This window comes from Solanum lycopersicum, chromosome 10 (assembly GCF_036512215.1).
Source record: "Solanum lycopersicum chromosome 10, SLM_r2.1".
In the NCBI taxonomy this organism is placed as follows: Eukaryota; Viridiplantae; Streptophyta; class Magnoliopsida; order Solanales; family Solanaceae; genus Solanum; species Solanum lycopersicum.
The window spans coordinates 1307789-1327956 of record NC_090809.1 but is presented as its reverse complement, the minus strand read 5'-3'; the positions used below and the strand labels follow the sequence as shown (position 1 = coordinate 1327956).

At 30.8% G+C, this 20168-nt stretch overlaps 1 protein-coding gene and 1 long non-coding RNA gene across 3 annotated transcripts; both read right to left on the bottom strand.

Moving 5' to 3' along the window:
- Positions 1-413: 413 nt before the first annotated feature.
- Positions 414-10370, bottom strand: LOC101254845 (rab GTPase-activating protein 22). Of its 2 annotated transcripts, none has more exons than XM_010328861.4 (14): positions 9865-10370; positions 8866-9089; positions 7850-7945; positions 7586-7689; positions 6387-6568; positions 6175-6255; positions 5862-5984; positions 4685-4773; positions 3256-3361; positions 2689-2786; positions 2276-2533; positions 1688-1771; positions 1206-1273; positions 414-681 (listed from the first exon to the last, which is right to left on the bottom strand). In XM_010328861.4, exons 2-13 carry the CDS (start codon positions 8977-8979, stop codon positions 1253-1255), a joined length of 1356 nt encoding a protein of 451 aa, XP_010327163.1. In that variant the 5' UTR covers positions 8980-9089; positions 9865-10370; the 3' UTR covers positions 414-681; positions 1206-1252. The 2 variants fall into 2 exon arrangements, with proteins under 2 accessions (XP_010327163.1, XP_010327165.1); XM_010328863.4 differs by having other exon boundaries at positions 6175-6252.
- Positions 10371-12804: 2434 nt separating this feature from the next.
- Positions 12805-14933, bottom strand: LOC101252926 (uncharacterized). Its single transcript, XR_011212116.1, has 3 exons — positions 14520-14933; positions 13744-13809; positions 12805-13207 (listed from the first exon to the last, which is right to left on the bottom strand). It is a non-coding gene; the product is annotated as an uncharacterized lncRNA (long non-coding RNA).
- Positions 14934-20168: the final 5235 nt, after the last annotated feature.

Sequence of the window (20168 nt, the reverse complement as noted above, 5' to 3'; positions counted from 1 at the left end):
AATTTTTTTTTTCATTCTTAGTGAAAATAAATCAAATATCCTTTTCTGACTTCAAATTTAAAATAAAAACTCTTATAGAGTCTAATCATACTTTTCTATAATAATCATTTTTTCTAACATCATTTTATTTATAACAAACAAATTTTCTCTAATATCAACTTTTATTTTACCTCTATAATAGCTTTATAGTTGTAACAACAATTATCATCATTGCAACAATACACTCTTTCTTAAATTACCTATATAACATCCATATCATTTCTTGGGTAATTTTTATAATCATTTAATATGAATGTAAACTATTGCTATATATGTATAACAACCAAAAAAAAAAAACGATTGTTATAGAAAGATTTGACTATATCTGTTCGTTTTCTTTTTTTCTCTTCTTAATATACAAGTAAATAGCAACATTATGTTAAACATGGCTCTCTAAAAGTAAAATTCATTACATGCTTTGGAAGAGTGTTTTTGTATACATCAACCCTTAAAGGCACATTTTTACTACTTGGGAAAAAAAATTTACATGTACATGATGGTAGTTCCAAAAATGGAACTACAAAGAATGACAATTTACATATTTCTCTTTACTAAATCAGTATCACAGTATACAAAAGCAGCCATTGTCCCTTGACTTGGCCGAAAAATCGAAAGTATCAAACTTGTTAGAGCCTTCTTGGTCTGCATAAAAAATGGTGTTCATTCAGAAAGTCGGAATCCAGAACTCAGACCACAACAACATATCCAGTGAAATCCCACATAGTGGGGTGTGAACCTTACTCCTTCCTCGTGGAGATGGAGAGGTTGATCCTAAAAGACCCTCGGCTCAAGTGAATACAGATTTGATAGTGCATACAAATCAGTTGATCTTGTTATATATACTTACTTACTTCATTCCAATTTATATGACATAATTTGAACCAATATGGTGTTCAAGAAAGAACTGAAGACTTTTGAAAACTTGTGTTCTAAGACGTGCCATAACATTTGTGTGGATATAAAGCTTTTGAATCACGTGGCCTTAAACATGCCGTAACATATGTGTGGTTGTAAAAAAAAAAAAATCATTAACAAGACTGTTGGAATGGACTAAGAAGGAAGTGTCATATAAACTGGAGCAGAGAAAGTACATTTTATAGCCGAAAGCAAGGTGCTCAGAAAGAGAGCCACAAGGTTAAAGGAAGAGGGTAACAAAGGCTACTTACATGAGCTCCATGGTTTATGAATCACCTAGCAGTTTCTTCTGGCTCGGCTACCTGTGGGTGTTCGCAGCCTGTTTTAACCAGCATTAGTATTTCAAGAGGTAATAACTTCTTGCAGAATCAATCTTTCATATATTGTTAACATAATATGTTCCGTAATATGCTAATACTAATATATGACAGTTTCTGATATATAGACACTTGCATGCACCCGTGGTGAAGCCAGAATTTTCACGAAGGGGATTCAAAATATAAAGAAGTAAATACACGAAGAAGCTAAGGGATTTAACAATATAATATATGTACATACAAGATAATTTTGACATTTTAATATGTTCAGTATAATATTTTCGCAAAGGGGAGTTCGGGTGAACCCCTTGCGCCCCTTAGCTCCGCTCCTGGCCTACACGCACTGCTATGTATTGCTTTAGAATTGTTGTTGGATTGACATTTGCATGTAGCCATAAACAGGATTCAGAGATTACCTTTTTAAGATACTTCCTATGAAGTTTCATTGCACCGGTGCAAGCCTTTTTAGCGTCCAGGTTTCCGTTAACATCATTGAGTATCTGGAAATAATAAGCAGACGATTAAAATATGATCCATAAAGGGAAAACAATGAACCTTACCAAGACTGAGTATAAATACAAGTGTATTTAGTCAATGTCATTTCTAATTAAGATGACTTCAGTTCATATGTTTTTCTTGAATTTTAGTGTTTGAAAGTCACTTTCCATGGACTTCTTATTGTTTCACTGAAATCAATCTAAATTCCCCCTAGATTAGTAATGCAAGAAAAAATGCATGGGTATTTTGAAGATTTTTATGGCACGTGATTATTGGCAACGTTGACTTTTACCCCGTTGCTTATGAAGTTTCCTACAAGAAGACATTAGAAAGAAGTGTCTAAGTAATATCCACTGACGGTAAGGAATTTTAACACTATGAGATCACCTTAACCTGCTGTAGCAGCATGTATACTTTAGGCCACTTGGCAGTGTAAAAATTTCTTCACATTGTCCGAGTATATTAGATAAACTTCGAAATAGTACTTAAATTATGTAATTAAAAACCTTAACAACGTCGTCCAGTCCTCTTGCTTCTGTCAGCAATTTATCACTCTTGTCTTTCAGGACACTGGCTACTAGGAAGACGGAAATAGGGAGGGGGGCTTCTGCAGCTTTGCCTGCATTTTTCATGTTTTCTCGCTCAAATTTCCCAACCTGACGTGACTTTGCTTTTGATTTAGATTCTTCAGATTTGTCCGCAGCTAATTCAGGGTCTTCATATGTAAGAAACAAGTCTGGATCATATTCCAGCGCCCACATCATCTGTTTAAAAAAGGTCAAGACGGAGCAAAGAAAATTTAGGAACAATAAGAACACGATTTGATTGTCGAATAAAAAAACACTGGATTGCCAAATAGAAAAGCAATCTGAATAACAGGTCCAAACATGGAAAAGTTTTTTCAGTAGAGAAACCTTACCTCCCAAAGATATAATGAATCACAAAAAGAAAACTCTCGACGGAACAAAACCATGAGCATCCGGACAGCAAACAGGTAATCACCTCCACCTAATTTATCTGTCAATCCAAGTTCAGAAGGAATGCACTATTTATTCACAAGGAGATACGAGGAAGTATTTTTTTAAAAGAGAGAGAGATAATGGTCAAAAACACAATGAACTATCACTTTTTTGCAAGTTTCACACCTCAACTATCATTTGTTCTCTTTTCCTACCTGAACTACCACCGGTTGTTCCATTTTCCTACATGAACTATCACAACAGATATTTGGCCTAATCTGCTTCGAGGTATATTTTAACACATAGTTGGTGATAGTTCAGATAGGAAAAGGGAACAACTTATAGTTGGAGTGTGGAACTCGCGAACAAAGCGATAGCTCAAGTGTGTTTTGACCATTAACTTTAAAAGGAAAGGAAAGAGGACATCATATTAACAACTTATACCAGAGCATCATGTCTTGATAAAAAGGAAGTTATAACTGTCTGCTTAGTGCATAGTATTTAAACATTAAAGTAGACAGAATTACCTAAGTGTTGGTGAAGTTTGGGATCAATAACTTGAGTTACTGAAGCTAGATTATTTAGCTGCGATTCTACTCCGACAGAACTCTCAGTGTACCTGAAATTTCCTCTCTTTGAAGACACAATAGTTGTTATCAGTCACAATAATCGCAAAAGTATACAACATACAGTAACACAAATATCTGAAGATATGACTCAAAACATGGTGAGTAAAGTTTATAACCAAAATGAAATAACAGACTGTAAATCTTCTAGACAAGAAACTTATTAGCTTATGATTGTTCTTGCTACATCATTCTGACTAATATTCTGGTATCCAGACCTCACTGTGATATTATACTGGGTATGTTATTGTTGGTATCATAAATATACTCCACTTCAACTAGAAAGGGTGACGAGTTCCTACATGTACCATATCATATGCAGCTTTTCTCACTACATCATAACATGTGATTATGGGTGCATGGCAATCTTAGCATCTCAACATCAGTTTAAATTAGGATGCCAATTAAGGTAACTCTGCTTTAACATGGAAAGCAAAGCATGTGCACAAACAGGACAACTGCGGGAAGATATTAATAGTGGTTGGATGGTCATATTTGGGATGGATAGCACACTAGAGAAATAGTTATAAGAGATTTCCACCCAATATCTATTGCTGGTCCATTCACATGCTCGGTATAGTCTATGTTGTTGCAATCTGTGTGTGTTGCATCATAGCAAACACCATGGGATGCAATTTCCCGAACTACAAAACCCATTTATGATGACATGTCTAAAGTACAGTCCTATATTCTTATAGTTAACGCTCTTTTCATGGTAAACGTGACCCAATCTTTTAGAGAGAGGTTGGTAGGTAGTCAAATGTTGTCTGACTCCTTTGTTAGTATTGTTAAAATTACTCTCCTTCTATCTTTTTTTTATAAACAATTAGTCTCCTGCTATCTTACTGTTTAATTTTAGTATTATCCATTATTTTCTTTGTTTTAGTTATCGTATTATTTTTCCTTTCTACTGTTCCCTTCTTCATTGTTTTCAGCATGATTTCTTCGCTAGTGTATTTGCTTTACATACTTGATTTTGATATGTGTTATGTCTATCAGGAATAGTCTCTCTACCTTCATAAATGTAGGGGTAAGGTTACGTACACACCACCCTCCCCATACCCCACTTGTGAGGTTACACTGTTCTCGGGTATGTCGTTGTATCTTGAGAAAGCGCACATATCTGGATGGTATCAAAATTCAGGTAAAGATGAGATAAAAAGAGATGCTCTGCAGAATGATAATGTTGGCATCCAGGAAAATTGGGGAACAAGGAGCATCACAATTCACGGTCAATAAGTAATACTTGGAAAGCACATAATTGGGAAGTACTTTACATCATCGGATATGATGTAAGAATGCTGTTTGAGTAAAGATTATAAATATTTACCAGTCTTCTCATTAAACGTTCAAAGCACCAAAATGCATCTGCTTCATCATCGAGAAGAATAATCATTGGAGAGCAGAGATCACTCATCCCTGTTCAGAAAGTTAAGATATTTATACATTTGGAAGAAACAAGAAGCAAAAAGTAATATATAACCATATCATCACATCATTTAAAAAGAGCTCAATAGATACACATATATCAAAAAAACAAGGATGTCACACATCGGATTGGTGCATGGTGGTTGAAATGGAGGCTAGCATCTGGTGTCATATGTGATTAAAAAGGTGTCACTAAGACTTAAAGGTAAGTTCTACAGCGTATTAGTTAGACCGCTTTGTTGCATACGGCGGAGTGTTTGGCCAGTTAAAAACTCATGCCCAAAAGATGAAAGTTGCGAAAATGAAGATGTTAAGATGGATGTGTAGTTTACTAGAAGAAATATGGTAAGAAATGAAGATATTTGGGGCAAGGTAGAAGTGACCTCCATGGCAGACAAGATCTGGGAGGCTGGGCTGAGATGGTTTGGCATGGAAAGAGGAGATGCACTAGTTAGGAGGTGTGGGAGGTTGACTCTGAAGGGCTTGAGAAGAGGTAGAGGTAGGCTGAAGAAGTATTAGGAAGAAGTGATCAGGCAGGCCATAGCAACCCTGCAGCTCATGAGGACATGACCCTTGATAGGACGGTGTGGAGGTCAAGAATTCAGGTAGAAAGCTAGTAAATAGTTTTGCGTCGGGTCTCTCCAACCAATGGTAGTAGTATTGTTTTCCTTTTTTTTACTACTGGCATGTTTCTCGCTCTCAGTTTCCTATTACTACTTGTTGCTTCATATGCCTCTATTTTCTTACTATTTAGCTATTGTGTATGTCTTCATTATTGTTGTGTTTTTCTTTCTTTGAGCCGAGGGTCTTTCGGAAAGAACCTCTCTACCTGAAAAGGTAGAGGTAAGGACTGCATACACTCTACCTTCCCAGACCTCACTTGTGGGACTATACTAGGCATATTGCTGTAATTGTATACCATCATGTTACCTAAAAATATATCAACTGATCTTTATAGTTTTGGAACAAACAAGAAGAAAAAGTAATCAATAATTCATTTTGGCTCAGTAATGGTAGAACCGAAGAGAAACCAAGATACTGAAAAAAATTCATTTCAAGAAGATATTGTGATAGCCCACCTTGACAATAATTAACATCTTTGTCAAACCAAGCATAAACAGAAAGGATATCCCAAAGCTTCGATAGATTCTCTTGATTCTCATAAAAGACCAGTGACCTGTCGGTTCGAGCCACATCGAGTCCTAGAATAAGCATGAAACCAAGAAATGAAAGGTTACAAGACATAAACAAAGAAAATATCAATATGAAGAGAAAGGAAACCGACAAGTACTCTCATATTAATAAGATAAATCTCTAATGAATCTGTCAAATCCATACTTCTGTAGATTGACTAGGAAAATAGATCAAGTGAAATCTACATATAAAACCAACCTATCTGGTGTAACGAGAGTTTCCACTCTATTACTCTTTTGTCATCCTCCTTTACCATTTCATAATCATCGGAAGCACCTGCTACAGCATGGAAAATAGAGGATTAAATTCTACGTCATGAAGCATTCAACGACCTGACAGCCATACACAAGAAAAAAGAGAGAAGAGAATGGAGAGGACACAAGTTGAGAACTCTACATCGTCATGATTACCATTTCCTTGACTGCCTGAAGTAGCTTCTTTTGCTTCTTTTGCTGCTTTTGCCTCTTGAAGTACTAAAGGATCTAGAATAGGATCACCGTCTTCTGTTATTACAGGTGCAGTAATATATCGACCACTTCCAATCACTGGAAACATTGTGCGGCATTCTTCTTTTAGTATAGCATATTGTGTCCTGAAAGTACACAAGAAATGCATGTCCGGATTACCATTTAGAACATGGATAAGTTTCATTTTTGGACAGCGGAATGTCAAATTCTCATCAGATTTGCATACGAAGATAATTTGAGGGTAGTCACTGCATAGTAGTAAAGCAAGATGAGATCTATAGGACTTGCATCTTCAAAAATCGACAAGCTTCAGAATCCCATGCAAGATAGACTAAAGGGTTGTTTAGCAGGATGTATTAGAAGAAATGATACATGTATTAGCTGTGGTATTATTTAATCCTTTGTTTGATAGGATTTCAGCCTATATACAACTAATACATGTATTAGTTTACCCTATTCAGATACGTGGAGATAAAAGGTTATTAATACATGGTTAAAGACAGAACTGCATTTAATACACCAAACTAAACATTGGTGGATAAGAAATAGCCTTTAGCAAAAATAATCTCATCCGTACACAAGTAATACACTCTTTCCAATATTATTCTTAGACACTCTACTGAACGACCCCTAAATGTCTCCTAGAAATGCAACAAGTAGAACATATTCTAGACACAAGCATTAAAGATGAGATAGCATTGTGCATCCTTTGTGATGAGAAGGGCATTCCTACTCGTGAAGAAATGGACCTTGCACGTAACTCAACCACAAAAACAAGCTCATGATACGAGGATTGCCTAAAGACTATTTAAGGAGACCACAACCAATGTGGGACTAAACATTCACAAAAATCACCCAGGAGTGGACAACTGGAGTGTGGATAAAATGACTCGGGAAGCAATTTTGAGAAACATAACGACAAGAAGCAGGCCTAGCTATGATACCACAAAAAGTAATGAACCTTCAGCTTAATCCCAAAAACTAGTCCAAGATTGTATCAGGAGGATCAAAACAGATTCTCTCAACCAATGTGAGACTTGACACTCTGAATATTTAGGCAACATATATCAATCTATACTTCTTTTCTTTTTTGACAAGAAAATTAGCAATTTATGCTTTTGTTGGAAAAGAAAGTAAAGTACCTCCGTTGTTGTCGTATATCCTCTCGCTCTGCCTGTGAGCTCTTTGGATCATAGCAACCAAGTAAGAATTCCCAAACTTCACCTCTAATTGATGGATGAATTCCCTAAAATGTCATGGATACGTGATGGTTACTATATTACTATAATAATCATCTCGCATTGAATTATTTATAAAAAGAGCATTAGCCAAAAGCCAACATGACAAAAATGTTGAATAGAAATATTCGTGAATCATATGCTACATAAACCTTCAGTCAAGCTTACCCCTCTATGAATTCGACCAAGTGTTTTGCCTATATCAAGATAACCTTCTGGAGAAAATGCAGCACGCCATTTTCTTTCACTTAGGGTCTTCCCATTCTGAATAAGTAGATCATTAGATAGTAAACATGAGTACAACTAGAGTTGTAGTGGAAAACAGACAAATTAGAGCAATTTCTTGAGAGCTAAACAACAACAGAGATAGTCAATAGTTATCATCTCCTCTGTGTCATCAAATGCTCGTCCAGCCTCCAGACAACACAGAAGGAGGAGATACATACCTACCGACGACGCTACAACCAGAACAAGAGGCCACTTTTACCTCTTTCATTGTAGTATTTCTTGTAGCACAGTTGTTCCTACTACTATGTATAACCAGGATATGAAAGGGGTTTATGGTTCACTCTTGCTTCTCCAGCCCAACCTCCATAATATACCAAAACCCGTCTTTTTATCCCCAGCAAGCACACCATTCTTCCAAGCGTCAATCTATCTATACTACATGAGGCATAAGCTACTCCATGAATCATTTTATAAAGCCTAGAATGCATACCGGTAATCAAAGGGGGGATGTGCAATCAAACTACATTCTCCTAAAAAAAGAAGGAAGTACTTTTCATTCTTCAATAACCACAAGAGTGTTAACAATCCAAGATTTTGATGGCTCAATAAGTATGTGTTACAGGCTGAAACATCACGCTAAAATCTCAACACAAAAGGATGAAAAAGAAAGGGAAAAAAAAGGGGGGAAACGAATATTTCCACACTTAACACTACGTCCTTGTTAATCTGCTTTATATTTGGAAACAATTTGACTTAAAACTCCCATCGTACCTAATCAGAAGCTTTTGTAGTTCCACAAATGTTATGACATTTTTTAAACCACGTGTTTCAAAACTATTATAGGCACACAACTGTTATGTCACCGAAAACAAGTTTCAAAAGTCTGTCTTTCTTACTTAATACCGCATACCAAATCAAACAACATCAGATAAATTAGAACAGAGGGAAATACGAACCTTGATTCTAAATTTGGACTTGGGAACATCCGTACATTCCGGTCGAACCTGATAGAATGAATCCGCTGGAGCACCAGGATCCCTCCACATTTTTGTAATATCTAAGCTTGCCATCTTTGATATAATAAAAATCCACCCAAATCAATCCGAAAAATCAATCTCAACCCAGCACCCCACCAACAAGAAATAAATATGACCCAGACGACCCTTTGCTCTGCTGGTGGCTTCAAAACAACAAAACCAACAAAAAAAATCAATTAATCAAAAATTCGATTTCAAATAACCAGCACCTATCAGCTGCATCAAAATTTCAACAAGAGACCAATGTGAACCAAATAACCTTTGCCCTGCTGGTGGCTTCAAAGCAACAAAAACCACAAAAAAACAATTCTTTATGAACTAGATTAATCCAAAATTCAATCTTGAAAAAACCAGCATCAGCTCCTTATCAAGATCAAACTTTTAACACGAAACAGATGTACAACAATATACCCAATGCAATCTCACAAGTGGGGTTTGATGTCTTACCCCTACATCGTGGAGATATAACGTTGTTTCCGAAAGACCCTCAGCTCAAGTAACACAAAACAAGACAGTTTGAAAAAAGACAATACAAAGGTAGAACAAGACATAGCAAATAACAGTGAAAGCTTAACATACCATACCAAACACAATAATCTGATAAATGAAGCATAAGAAACAACAGGCAATAGCATTAATCGACAAACAAAGAAACTACGAGCATAATGCTAATACTATCAACTCGCCAAGCCTACCCCACATAATCTTTTGCTCAACTTGTAGCTTCAAAGCAACAACAACCATAAAATCAATCTCAAAAAACTCAACTGCAGCTCCTCACAAAGATCAAACTTTTAACAAAACTAAATATGACCCAAATAACCCTTTGCTCTATTAGTAACTTCAAAACAACAAAAACCATAAAATAAAAAGCACATTTTTTTCATGAAGAATTATAATTCAGCTGCAGTTCCTTACCAAAAAACAAATGTAACCCAGATAATCTTCTGCTCTGCTGGTGGCTCCCAAACAACAACAAAAAAAAATCGAAACTTGGAAAGAAAATAAAAAAAACAAGAAAAGGGACTTTCTATGGGGAGTTCTTTTTCTTCCTGATTTTTTTTTTTTGGCTGTTCTTGCTGGAGGTGGCGTTGTGGTGGTGGGGGAACAAAAAAGATTCCTTTTTTTCTTCTTTTTGTTGTAAATTTTCAGTTTTTATCACACTTTTGTTTTGAATTTTTGATTTGTTCTCTCTAATGGCAACCCCCAACACATCCACACACACAAAATTAGCTGTTTAATGCCTTCAAAACTTATAAATTAGCCTCTTTGTGGCCTTAATTTTTTTGGGTCTTCGTTTTCTAGCCATTGTTGTGGCTTTTTTTTTTTCCTGTAAAAAAAAAAATTTAGCGAAGAAGACGGAGGATCGAAGGACTTGGTACCATCAAATTTCCCTCCATACATGAGTAGGTACTTAATTGAATGGTCATTTTGAAAGGCCAATTTTTCATTTTTATTTTTGAAAAAAAATAAAAAGACAAATATACCCTCGAACTATCGTAAATGGTATGTGAATATCCTTATTCATATTTTTGGGATATTGTTGTCTCTGTCGTCCAAAAACTAGAGCGTATATACTCTTTATACTAAAGGACGTACACGTGTAACAACCTTATCCATCGATCCAACGTTTATCAACGAATAATATTGCGCCACATGTCTCTATTTTAGCCTTTCGTTAGAGATAGAGCGTATATACTCTGTATACTAACGGACGTCTACGTGTAACAACCTTATCCATCGATCCAACGTTTATCAACGAATAATATTGCGCTACATGTCCCTGTTTTAGCCTTTCGTTTAGAGTGAAGGACGACAAAAGTACGACGGATGATATCTACTTACCACTTACGGGGATACATTTGTCCTTTTTCTTTTTTTACTTTTGTTGGGCGAATATGATGATAATATCAGTTCGTTAAGAAGATGATATGAGGTAACGAATGACATGGTAATATTCGATTAGTATGATTAAAATTTTAAAAAGTTTTTTTTATGAGGTAAAGAATGATAATCTTTAAATTTGAAGATATGTTTTCTCTCTTAATCTAAAAAAATTACTTTGAATAGTTTCATTTAACTAGCAATTATTATTTTTCATGGTTATATTTGAGAATCGGATCATTTCCATTCAGAAGTGAATTCAAAATTTAAAAGTTTCATCGCCACGATTTTCAAGATATGTAAATTTTGAGATGAAATTCTCTGAAAATTATTTAAAAAAAGTACTAAATAAAAAATTGGACTATAATTATTGAACGTCATAATATTAAGAGAATTAACGTTTTACTAAAACCTTTATTACTGGAGCTAGAATTATAGCACGAATGAAATTTATATGTCTCAATTAAGAAAAGATCGATCATAAGAATATAACATAAGATCGACTTTTCTTATTGCTATATATGGAATAAACATGTAAAAAAGATAATTAACACAATGAGAATAAAAGAAAAGGGAGGTATCGCATTTAGTTCCTATCAAAGTAATTTTTGATCTAACGATAATATATTTAGTGTAATAATAAAAGTGAATTTTGAAAAAGATGATATATATCTTACTATCATCTCATAACAATAAAATTTTTATTTTTAATAGACCTCAAAATTAAATAAAATAAAATATTTATTTTTGATAAACCTTAAACTTAAATAAAATAAAAATTATATTTTTGATAGACCTCAACTTAAATAAAATAAAAATTTCTTGCTACAATTATTTTATCACATACCAAAACTAAATGACTTGGAAGTTCTTTTATGTTTTCAATTTTATTTTTTATAATTTCTCATGCATTAAGCTTTGAATTTTGTGATATTTATCTCCCCCCATATTTTTATTTGTGCGTATATATATATATATATATATATATATATATATATATATATGTATTATTTGCGAAGATTCAAAATTTTTGATACATTCAACTAAAAAAAGAAGAACAAGATGGACCGTTTTGATATTAACATGAACATAAATTAGATTCTATTCGTCTCCTTTATTCTCAAAAGAATTGATTCTCTTCCATCCGACTTTAATAATATGAGAAAAGAAAGTGTTCGATATAGAATAACTATATTATTTTCTCTTTTATCAAAAAAAAAAATTCACAAATAAAGGGGTAGTTTAGGTATTTCGCCATAGAATGCTATGTTCCACCTAAATCAAGATGACTTTTGTGAAAACAAATTAATTATTTGTAATTTTTTTTTTGGACAAACATTAATAAAATTGTTTATATTAATTATTTATGATCAACAATAATTTATAGGGAATGGATCATTGTAGACTTTGGAGGTCAGCTGCTAATATATATCCATAATTTCTGATTTTCCTTGTAATTAACAAAATCTTAGGAAAATGTCAACTCTGCCCTTTACTATTAAAAGTCAAATTAATTAATTTATTCTTTCATCACATCTATAAAATTCTAATTAATGATATCTCCAAACAAGACTAATTTGTTATAAAATTAATTAAACATATTTATTATATATATATATATACTCTTTCTACTACGAATTTTCCAAAAATTGATTAAGAGACGGAATTCAGATCAAAATTTTATTTCTTTTTTGTCTGAAACCTTGGCATATATCTAAACTGTACCCCTCCCGCAGAGAGCTAATGAAAAAGCAAAAACAAAAAGATGAAGTTAAAAAGGATATTTATGCTCGTCGTGTTCTTTATATGGACATCCGAGACCAGGGGTTCATTCCCTTGATCCGTACTGATGAGAATTTGACAACTTAATTAATGAATTTTAAAAGAAAGATAATAAATATGTCTTGATTTTCTAAAATAAAATAATAGATATTTTAGAACAATATAATTTGTCAACATGATAAACTACACATATAGCAAATGTCAACTTCCATTGCAATTAAAGAGAGTGATATATATATATATAGGTACATAAGTTTATGCATGTCCTCGATACGAATTATGAGTATAAGGTCGTCTTTGTTAGATGATATTTTATTTCTTAACATAAGACTTCTCAACACAAAATTAAATTTTATCGAATTTCTAAACTGATACCTGACATCGAAAATGAAAGCGAAAAAAATAATAGAGAAATATATACATTTTATGTAGGTATACCAAATTTAATTTAATTATGCATGCATCACTTTGTGAACATAGAGATAGGTACTAAGCATAATCCTTTTTTCTTCAATTGTGTAGAGTCATTTTCCTTTGTAGAATTATTCAATCCACTAGTCATCATTTGCTGGCCAGAAATATTATTTCCTTTTCCCTGTTGAAAACAAATTCCAAAAAAAAAAAAAATTTAGCGAGATTCAGAGTACGAAGGTCAAATTATCAGTATAATTTTAACCACATGTAAAAAAATTTAAGTGTTTTTTTTTGGATGAAATGTTAAAAAAGATACATAAAAATGCTATATGTCACAGTAGTTATATATTCAAATGTATTTTGAAGAAATTGCATTCACATAAAAATCTTATTGACTCTCTAAATAGTAATAATATCGCGATTTAAAGTCATATAAGATGAAATATTAATGTATATCTGATTAATACTGGTTGTGGAGAAATGGATATATAGCATTTCTCTATCTTTAATAAAAAGTCTTGAGTTCGAGCTCTCGATATTAAAGGATTGTGGGAGAACACGCTTTTATAATTCTGAATTACTTGGATATCTATTACGGATACTGAACATCGACTAGAAAACAGATATAATTATAATAATGTTGGTTCTTTTTCTTTGTTTTATATAAAAATAATTTCGATAAATAATGACTTGCGTCATACCAAACAAATATTTTACCTCAAAAATACTTGCAGAACTTTTCCCCTTCTGACTATTATTGCACAACTCATTCATATAAGACACCTGAAGATTAAAAGTAATTGGGAAAAAATGAGAGAGATGAATAAAAAACTTAATTACTAAGGTAAATGAAAATTAATAAAATTAATTACTAGCAAGTTAATCATATTGATAAAGTCATCATCAAAAGGTATGATAAAAGGTGATAAGTATTTCTTCAATTCATCGAAGCTTTAGATAATTTGAGTCGTAAAAATCGAGTCAAAGTTAGATTTTTCAACATAAATTCGAAGTATTTAGAGATATCGAACACTAGCCAATAAGTAACCAAACAGTCACCATCAAATGTCATGAAATTGTAAGTAATCATTCTTTCTTAACTAAAAGTATTTGAATCCTATAAATGAAAAGCTAAAGTACGATCTCTTGACACTGATCCAAATTAGTCAAATCTCAGAATCGACACTGAATACGACTGACAGGAAACCTAAAGAAAATCAAAGTTGTCACCACCAAAAGGCATGATAAGTACTCATTCATTCTAAATCAGAGTTTTTCGGTTTAAATTAAGAGAAAGTAGGACCTCTCAACGTGAATCTAAATTAGTCACATTAAACTCGACTTATAGGAAACCTAAAGAAACTAGTCACCACCAAAAGTCATGATATACTCATTTATCCTTAATCAGGGTTCACGAAGTAGAATCTCTAAACGTGAATTCAAATTAATCGAACCCTAAAATAGATATCGAAAAAAAATGATGCTTGACTAACCTTGGGGCTATTGACAGGTGAACTTGCTGTATCTTCAAGATCATCATCAACTTCTCTTGCTACTCCTTTCATCTTTCTCTTCTTGAAAACAAATTTATTAGTATTATTATTATTATTATTATTATTATTATTATTATTGTTACTATTTTCATAAATATCTAAACCATTATTTTTATTAATTTGTAATTCATTAGAACACAATGAATTTTGTTCATTGGAATTATTATTGTTGGACATAAAATCTTGAAAATAAAATGTCCAACTACTTTCTTCTTGAGAATCATAATTAGAATTTTTTGCACTATAATTAGAAAAACTATTACATGTGGAAGAATTATCCATTTGCATAAACAAGAGGAAGAAAGAAGAATTTTTTAAAAATAAAATAAAATAAAAGTTTAGGTTTTTGGTCACTCTCAATAGAGAAAAGTTGGAATTATATATAGTGGAGAAATTGATTATAGATAAAAGAATGCAAAGAGAAAATAACACAAATGGTCCCTTATGTTTAGGATAAATTCAAAATAGTTTCTTAAATTTACTTTTGAATAATTTTAGTCCTAAGTTTTTTTCATAAGTGTGTATTTTTTTTTTAAATAAGAGATAAGAAAACTGATAAGAAGAATAGAGATGATGATAGAGACCATATTGAGAAATATAAGATTTTTTTGCTGGTACAATTTTTATTCGATTATCAAATATTTAACGAAATATGATTCTTTTTTCGAGGTGTTGCTTATGTTTTTTTGTCTATTGATGTTCAACGTCTTATACACTTCTGTTATGGTAATTATTTTCCTATATGAGGTGTTGAGTGCATGTTTGTTATTTGCTAATTTTGATTTATTAATTTTTAGTATCAAACGCAATTATTTAAGATGTTTTTTTTTATTTATCTATCTTTAATATGCGTCTATTATAATTTTCTTGGAATTGTTGAGACTTTCCTAGTGTTTTTGATTTTTAAAAAATCCATTCATAGTTTTTCATTAATCTGAGGACTAGAGTTTCCGATTAATAACATATTTAATTGATGAACTATTTTAAACCTACTCCAAAAATTCGGAATATTTTTGTTTATTTCTTAATAATGCCACAAAATGAGTTTTAAAAACTTAGCAGCCTTGGGTAGGGTGGGGTGGGGTGGGAGTGGGGGGTATGGAATCTTGATTGTGGGCCATAGGAGAGTTGAAGTTTAGAAGATGCAACAGAAAAAATTAGATTTGACCTTTTATGATTTTAGGATTAGATTAGTGGAAACAAAGATTTGCCAAATCTTATTTTCTATGGTGTTATTTGCTAATCTCAATTTAATATATTGAAATGGTCATTATTGAGTCATTAAATTAAATGACTTGGACTTTTTCATTAGTCATTTTCTTCCTTATTTCTTGAGTTTTTTTTTTTAGTTTATACAAACTTCTTAGAAATTCATTAAACAATTTTTATCATCTCCATTTTAATTTATGTGAAATTAAAAAAAAAATATGAGAGTTAAAAGCACTTCATTTTCTATGTTAATAATTCAAAATATTTTCATCTTCTTTTTTTTTTGGAGATATCATAATAAAGAAAAATTATTATCACGAATAGTAATATATTCACGTAAATAAAATGAAAAAATCAATAAAAGTTATGGTGGAATAACAAGTATTATTTCATTCTTAATCAGAGATCTCGAGTTCGGATCTCGAGTTCGAATCCTCTCGATTATGAAATCGTCTTTGCTCGACAGCTTCACCTACATTAAGACTTTTGACGTGAATTTAAAATTAATCTCGAAATTCCATTATATAATTAACACATCTATAAATAAAAGTTTTTTTATCTATTAGTTGACTCATCCTCAATGCCATATAGATGTGTTTGGGTTAAATAATTTTCTCAATGATTTTCTTTTTTTTTTTTTGGAATATTTGAGTGATAATTATCAACTTTGAATTAATGATTTTATTATATAGTTAGTGATTGTCAACTCATGAGACCTTATAATTGGATGTAAATTATATTCTTGACTTCTACAAGAGACAAGTGTATAATACTGTTTGACACAACAATTTTTTCTCTAATTAAAATATATATTTAAGAAGCTTATGACTAATTAAAATTATAATCACCATTAATCAATTAGTTTAGTATGTGAGATGACGTACCAACACAAAGTTTAATTCTAATTATTGTCATTTGTTTTATAAGCATGTCATTATCTTTTCTTTAATTAATACTCTCCCTTGTCCTTTTTATTTGGCATTTTAGCTTAAAATATTTATCATTTTAGAAAATTAAAAAGAGATTAATTTTCACTACCTTCCTAAAAGATATATAATCATTAATTACTCGTTTAGGAATAATTTAATATAAGGATAATTTAATTAAATACATCTATTAACTAAATTTATTTGAAGATTTTAAAAATTAGTATACTAAAACCTTAAAAGGGCAAATAAAAAGGATAAGGAGGAGTATTTTTGGACCAAATTGCCCTTTTAGGTCGTCAAGAGATGCGGTGAGATTGATAGGATTTTTCTAGCTACGTATCTCTAATTATAGATTTCAAGTTCGAATATGTAAATTCTTTTTAACAGAAAACGTTTTTTTTCTATAAATGAATCTTAGGTGGCATAATTTCAAATCAATTAGGAGAAAGGTATATTTGTAGTAGGTGGTGATATTTAATTTGCAAGTGTATGACTTATGAAGGAAATTGATAATAATTATACGTAAGTAATGTATCGATAGTGACGGAGCGATTTTATGTTTAGGGGTTCATCTGAATTTTCTTAAGCGAAAAATTATATTATTTTTATATGGTTAAAATAATTTTTTAGGTATATATAGTAAATGTTGAATCTCTCTTCGGCTATTTCATATGTCTATTTCTTCAAATTTTAAACCTTCTTATCGAAAATTTTAGCTACATTTCTGTGTATCGATGGTGATTAATGATAATAACGGTTGAATCAATTCATATTGTCTCAATCATAGGAGTACTCACATTATTGTAGGACAAAAATTATACATTGAAATTATAAGGTCAAGTATTTATCACTTACCATTTTAGAATTTTCGAGTCAAACATCTTCATCATGTTTTTCCAATGTATTTAATAAATTTTTAATTATGAACAAACAAAAAAATGCAAAAATTAAAGTAGTCTTTGTAAAGACCTTACAAAATTTTCCATTTTTGTAGGATATATTTTTTCTATCTCAAAATTATTTATCGTAATTTTCTAAAATATTTATATATTTTAAAAAAATCTAAAAATATTTTTCGTTATAAAAATCCAAGATGATATTAATTATTTATTTTCATTTTACCATCGGTAGTATTTATTCTTGAAGACTATATTTCAACTATATGGGAAGAGAGTAAATATTCAAAAAGAAATTAATTACTTTCTTTCATGCCAAAATAAGTATCGTTTTAGAAATTCAACAAAAAAATAGAAATTGTAATTTTCCAACTATACTCTTATGTTAAATAACAAGTTATTAAAAAAAAAAAATTCTACATCAACTTTATTTTAAAAATCAAACTCCCTCGTCAATGGACGGTAGACAGTCTCTAATTATTATTTTCTTAAGAAACATATAAAAGAATACGACAAATAATTTAAGACCAAAAGTAAGAAAAAAATTTGTTTTATTATATTACTTATGTAATATATTTTTTTTCAAATATAAGTCAAATAAATAAATAACCATTTAAAGTAGGAGACACATGAGAAAAAGATGCATACCCACTCCATGTTGTGCCTAAAATGTGGTGTGACTCCTCCATTCTCATGTTTAGACAACACATTTTTATTATTTTTTTTTTAATTTGAAAATTTTAATTTTTAATAAATAAAAATAAATTTTAATTGCTCTCGTGATTTTGAGTTAGATGCACATCACGAGTTTAAGATTTAACACAAATAATAATATGATATTTCATTGAAAATAAATATAGAAAAGCAAATCTGTTATTCACGGGATTCATTTTCAAAGAAAGCCTCGATACTTATTATGCAATAAATAAATAAGATCCCTTCATTTATAAGAGTTGAAGCTCTCGAAAAAAAGAGAAATTTATGATAGATAACACTTTTATTTTAATATAACCAACGTAAGGTAAATCTGAATTAGTTCAAACAACAAATTATAGATATCATATAATATTAAAAAAGAAATGATTACAAACTCAATATATAGTGGTAGAAATAAAGTAGATTATTGTGTACATGAAATATCTATTTTTTATTTTTTATTCATATTGTAATTTTGATTTATCTAAATTCAACGTTTAAGAGAAACATCCTCTAATGTAATTTTTTTTTATATTTAATCCAAGATTTAAACTCAAATATCTGATTAAAAATAATTATAAGAAGGTCCAAATGGTAAGAATAGTTTGGATAATGGAGTTATCAAAGTCTCAATCATTAACTAATTATGGAATATTGATTAATAAATTTCATGATAATGACTCCAAACAATTGTTCTTTCACATAAAATCCTCTATTAGTTTCTTTATTCTGAATATTATATATTCAAATCGAAATTTTCATATTCAATCTGAACGAAAATCAAAATTTTCATATTTGATCTGAACAGAATATTTAACTCATTTACAAATTAGGAAAATGGCATTATCCATGCTTCTCAAAGTCTCTCTACTTGTTCATAAAAATGCCTCTTATATATAATATATAATATTATAAATATAATAATTTTGAATTATCTTCCATTATAAAAAAACAATTTGATCATATTCATTACATTTATAGATTGTTGAATTCTATTACGTAACTTAAATAATGATTTTATTGTCCTAAATCAATAAATTTTTTTGTAGGATTTTGATACTATCAAATAATAATAACATATTTAGTATCTTCATAAATAAAATTAAAGAGAGTATATATATGTACACATATTTTATCTCTACTTTTGTCAGAAACAAAAAGTTTTTTTCAATAACACATCAACTCAATGAAATCATTTTTTTGGTCATGATTTATGCAAAAGTAAAATGTTATGAGATAGGTACTCCGGATTAGAATATAATCCGGCTCTATCACTATTATGAACTGAGAAAACGCTCAATTATCTATTTACTGTTAATCCTAACTCTCGACCTTTATGTTGATATTCTATCTAAAATCATGTCCTCGATGAATTGAATAATATTTCAGAAGTATTTAATATTTACTTCCAAATTATTTTTAAAGATTCTACTTGTTAGTAATAGTGTTGGCATTTTAATAAAAATAAATTTAGAAGAATTTAGAGGGAAAATAATAATTTTAAAAAATGAGTAAAGTTGAGAATGAAAGCAAAAGCTTCACTAACAAAGAAATTGCAGGAGATTTAATTAGTAATACCAAACAGTATAAATTAGAGAATATTCCAAAATTAAATAATAAGTAATTTTAGTTTCTGGTCCAAATAATGTATTATTTTAATTAATATAAAATTTGAATAGATTCTATCATTTTTCGTTGTTATATAATGTTGAGCAAACAATTCATTACTATATAACGAATAAAGATAAAATAAGGAGGGCGGATTTGTGTGGGGGCGGGTAAACGAAATAATCACACAAAATAAATTAGTAAAGTTAGAACCAATGTCTTGGAACGAACAACAAGAAAACTCGAATTGA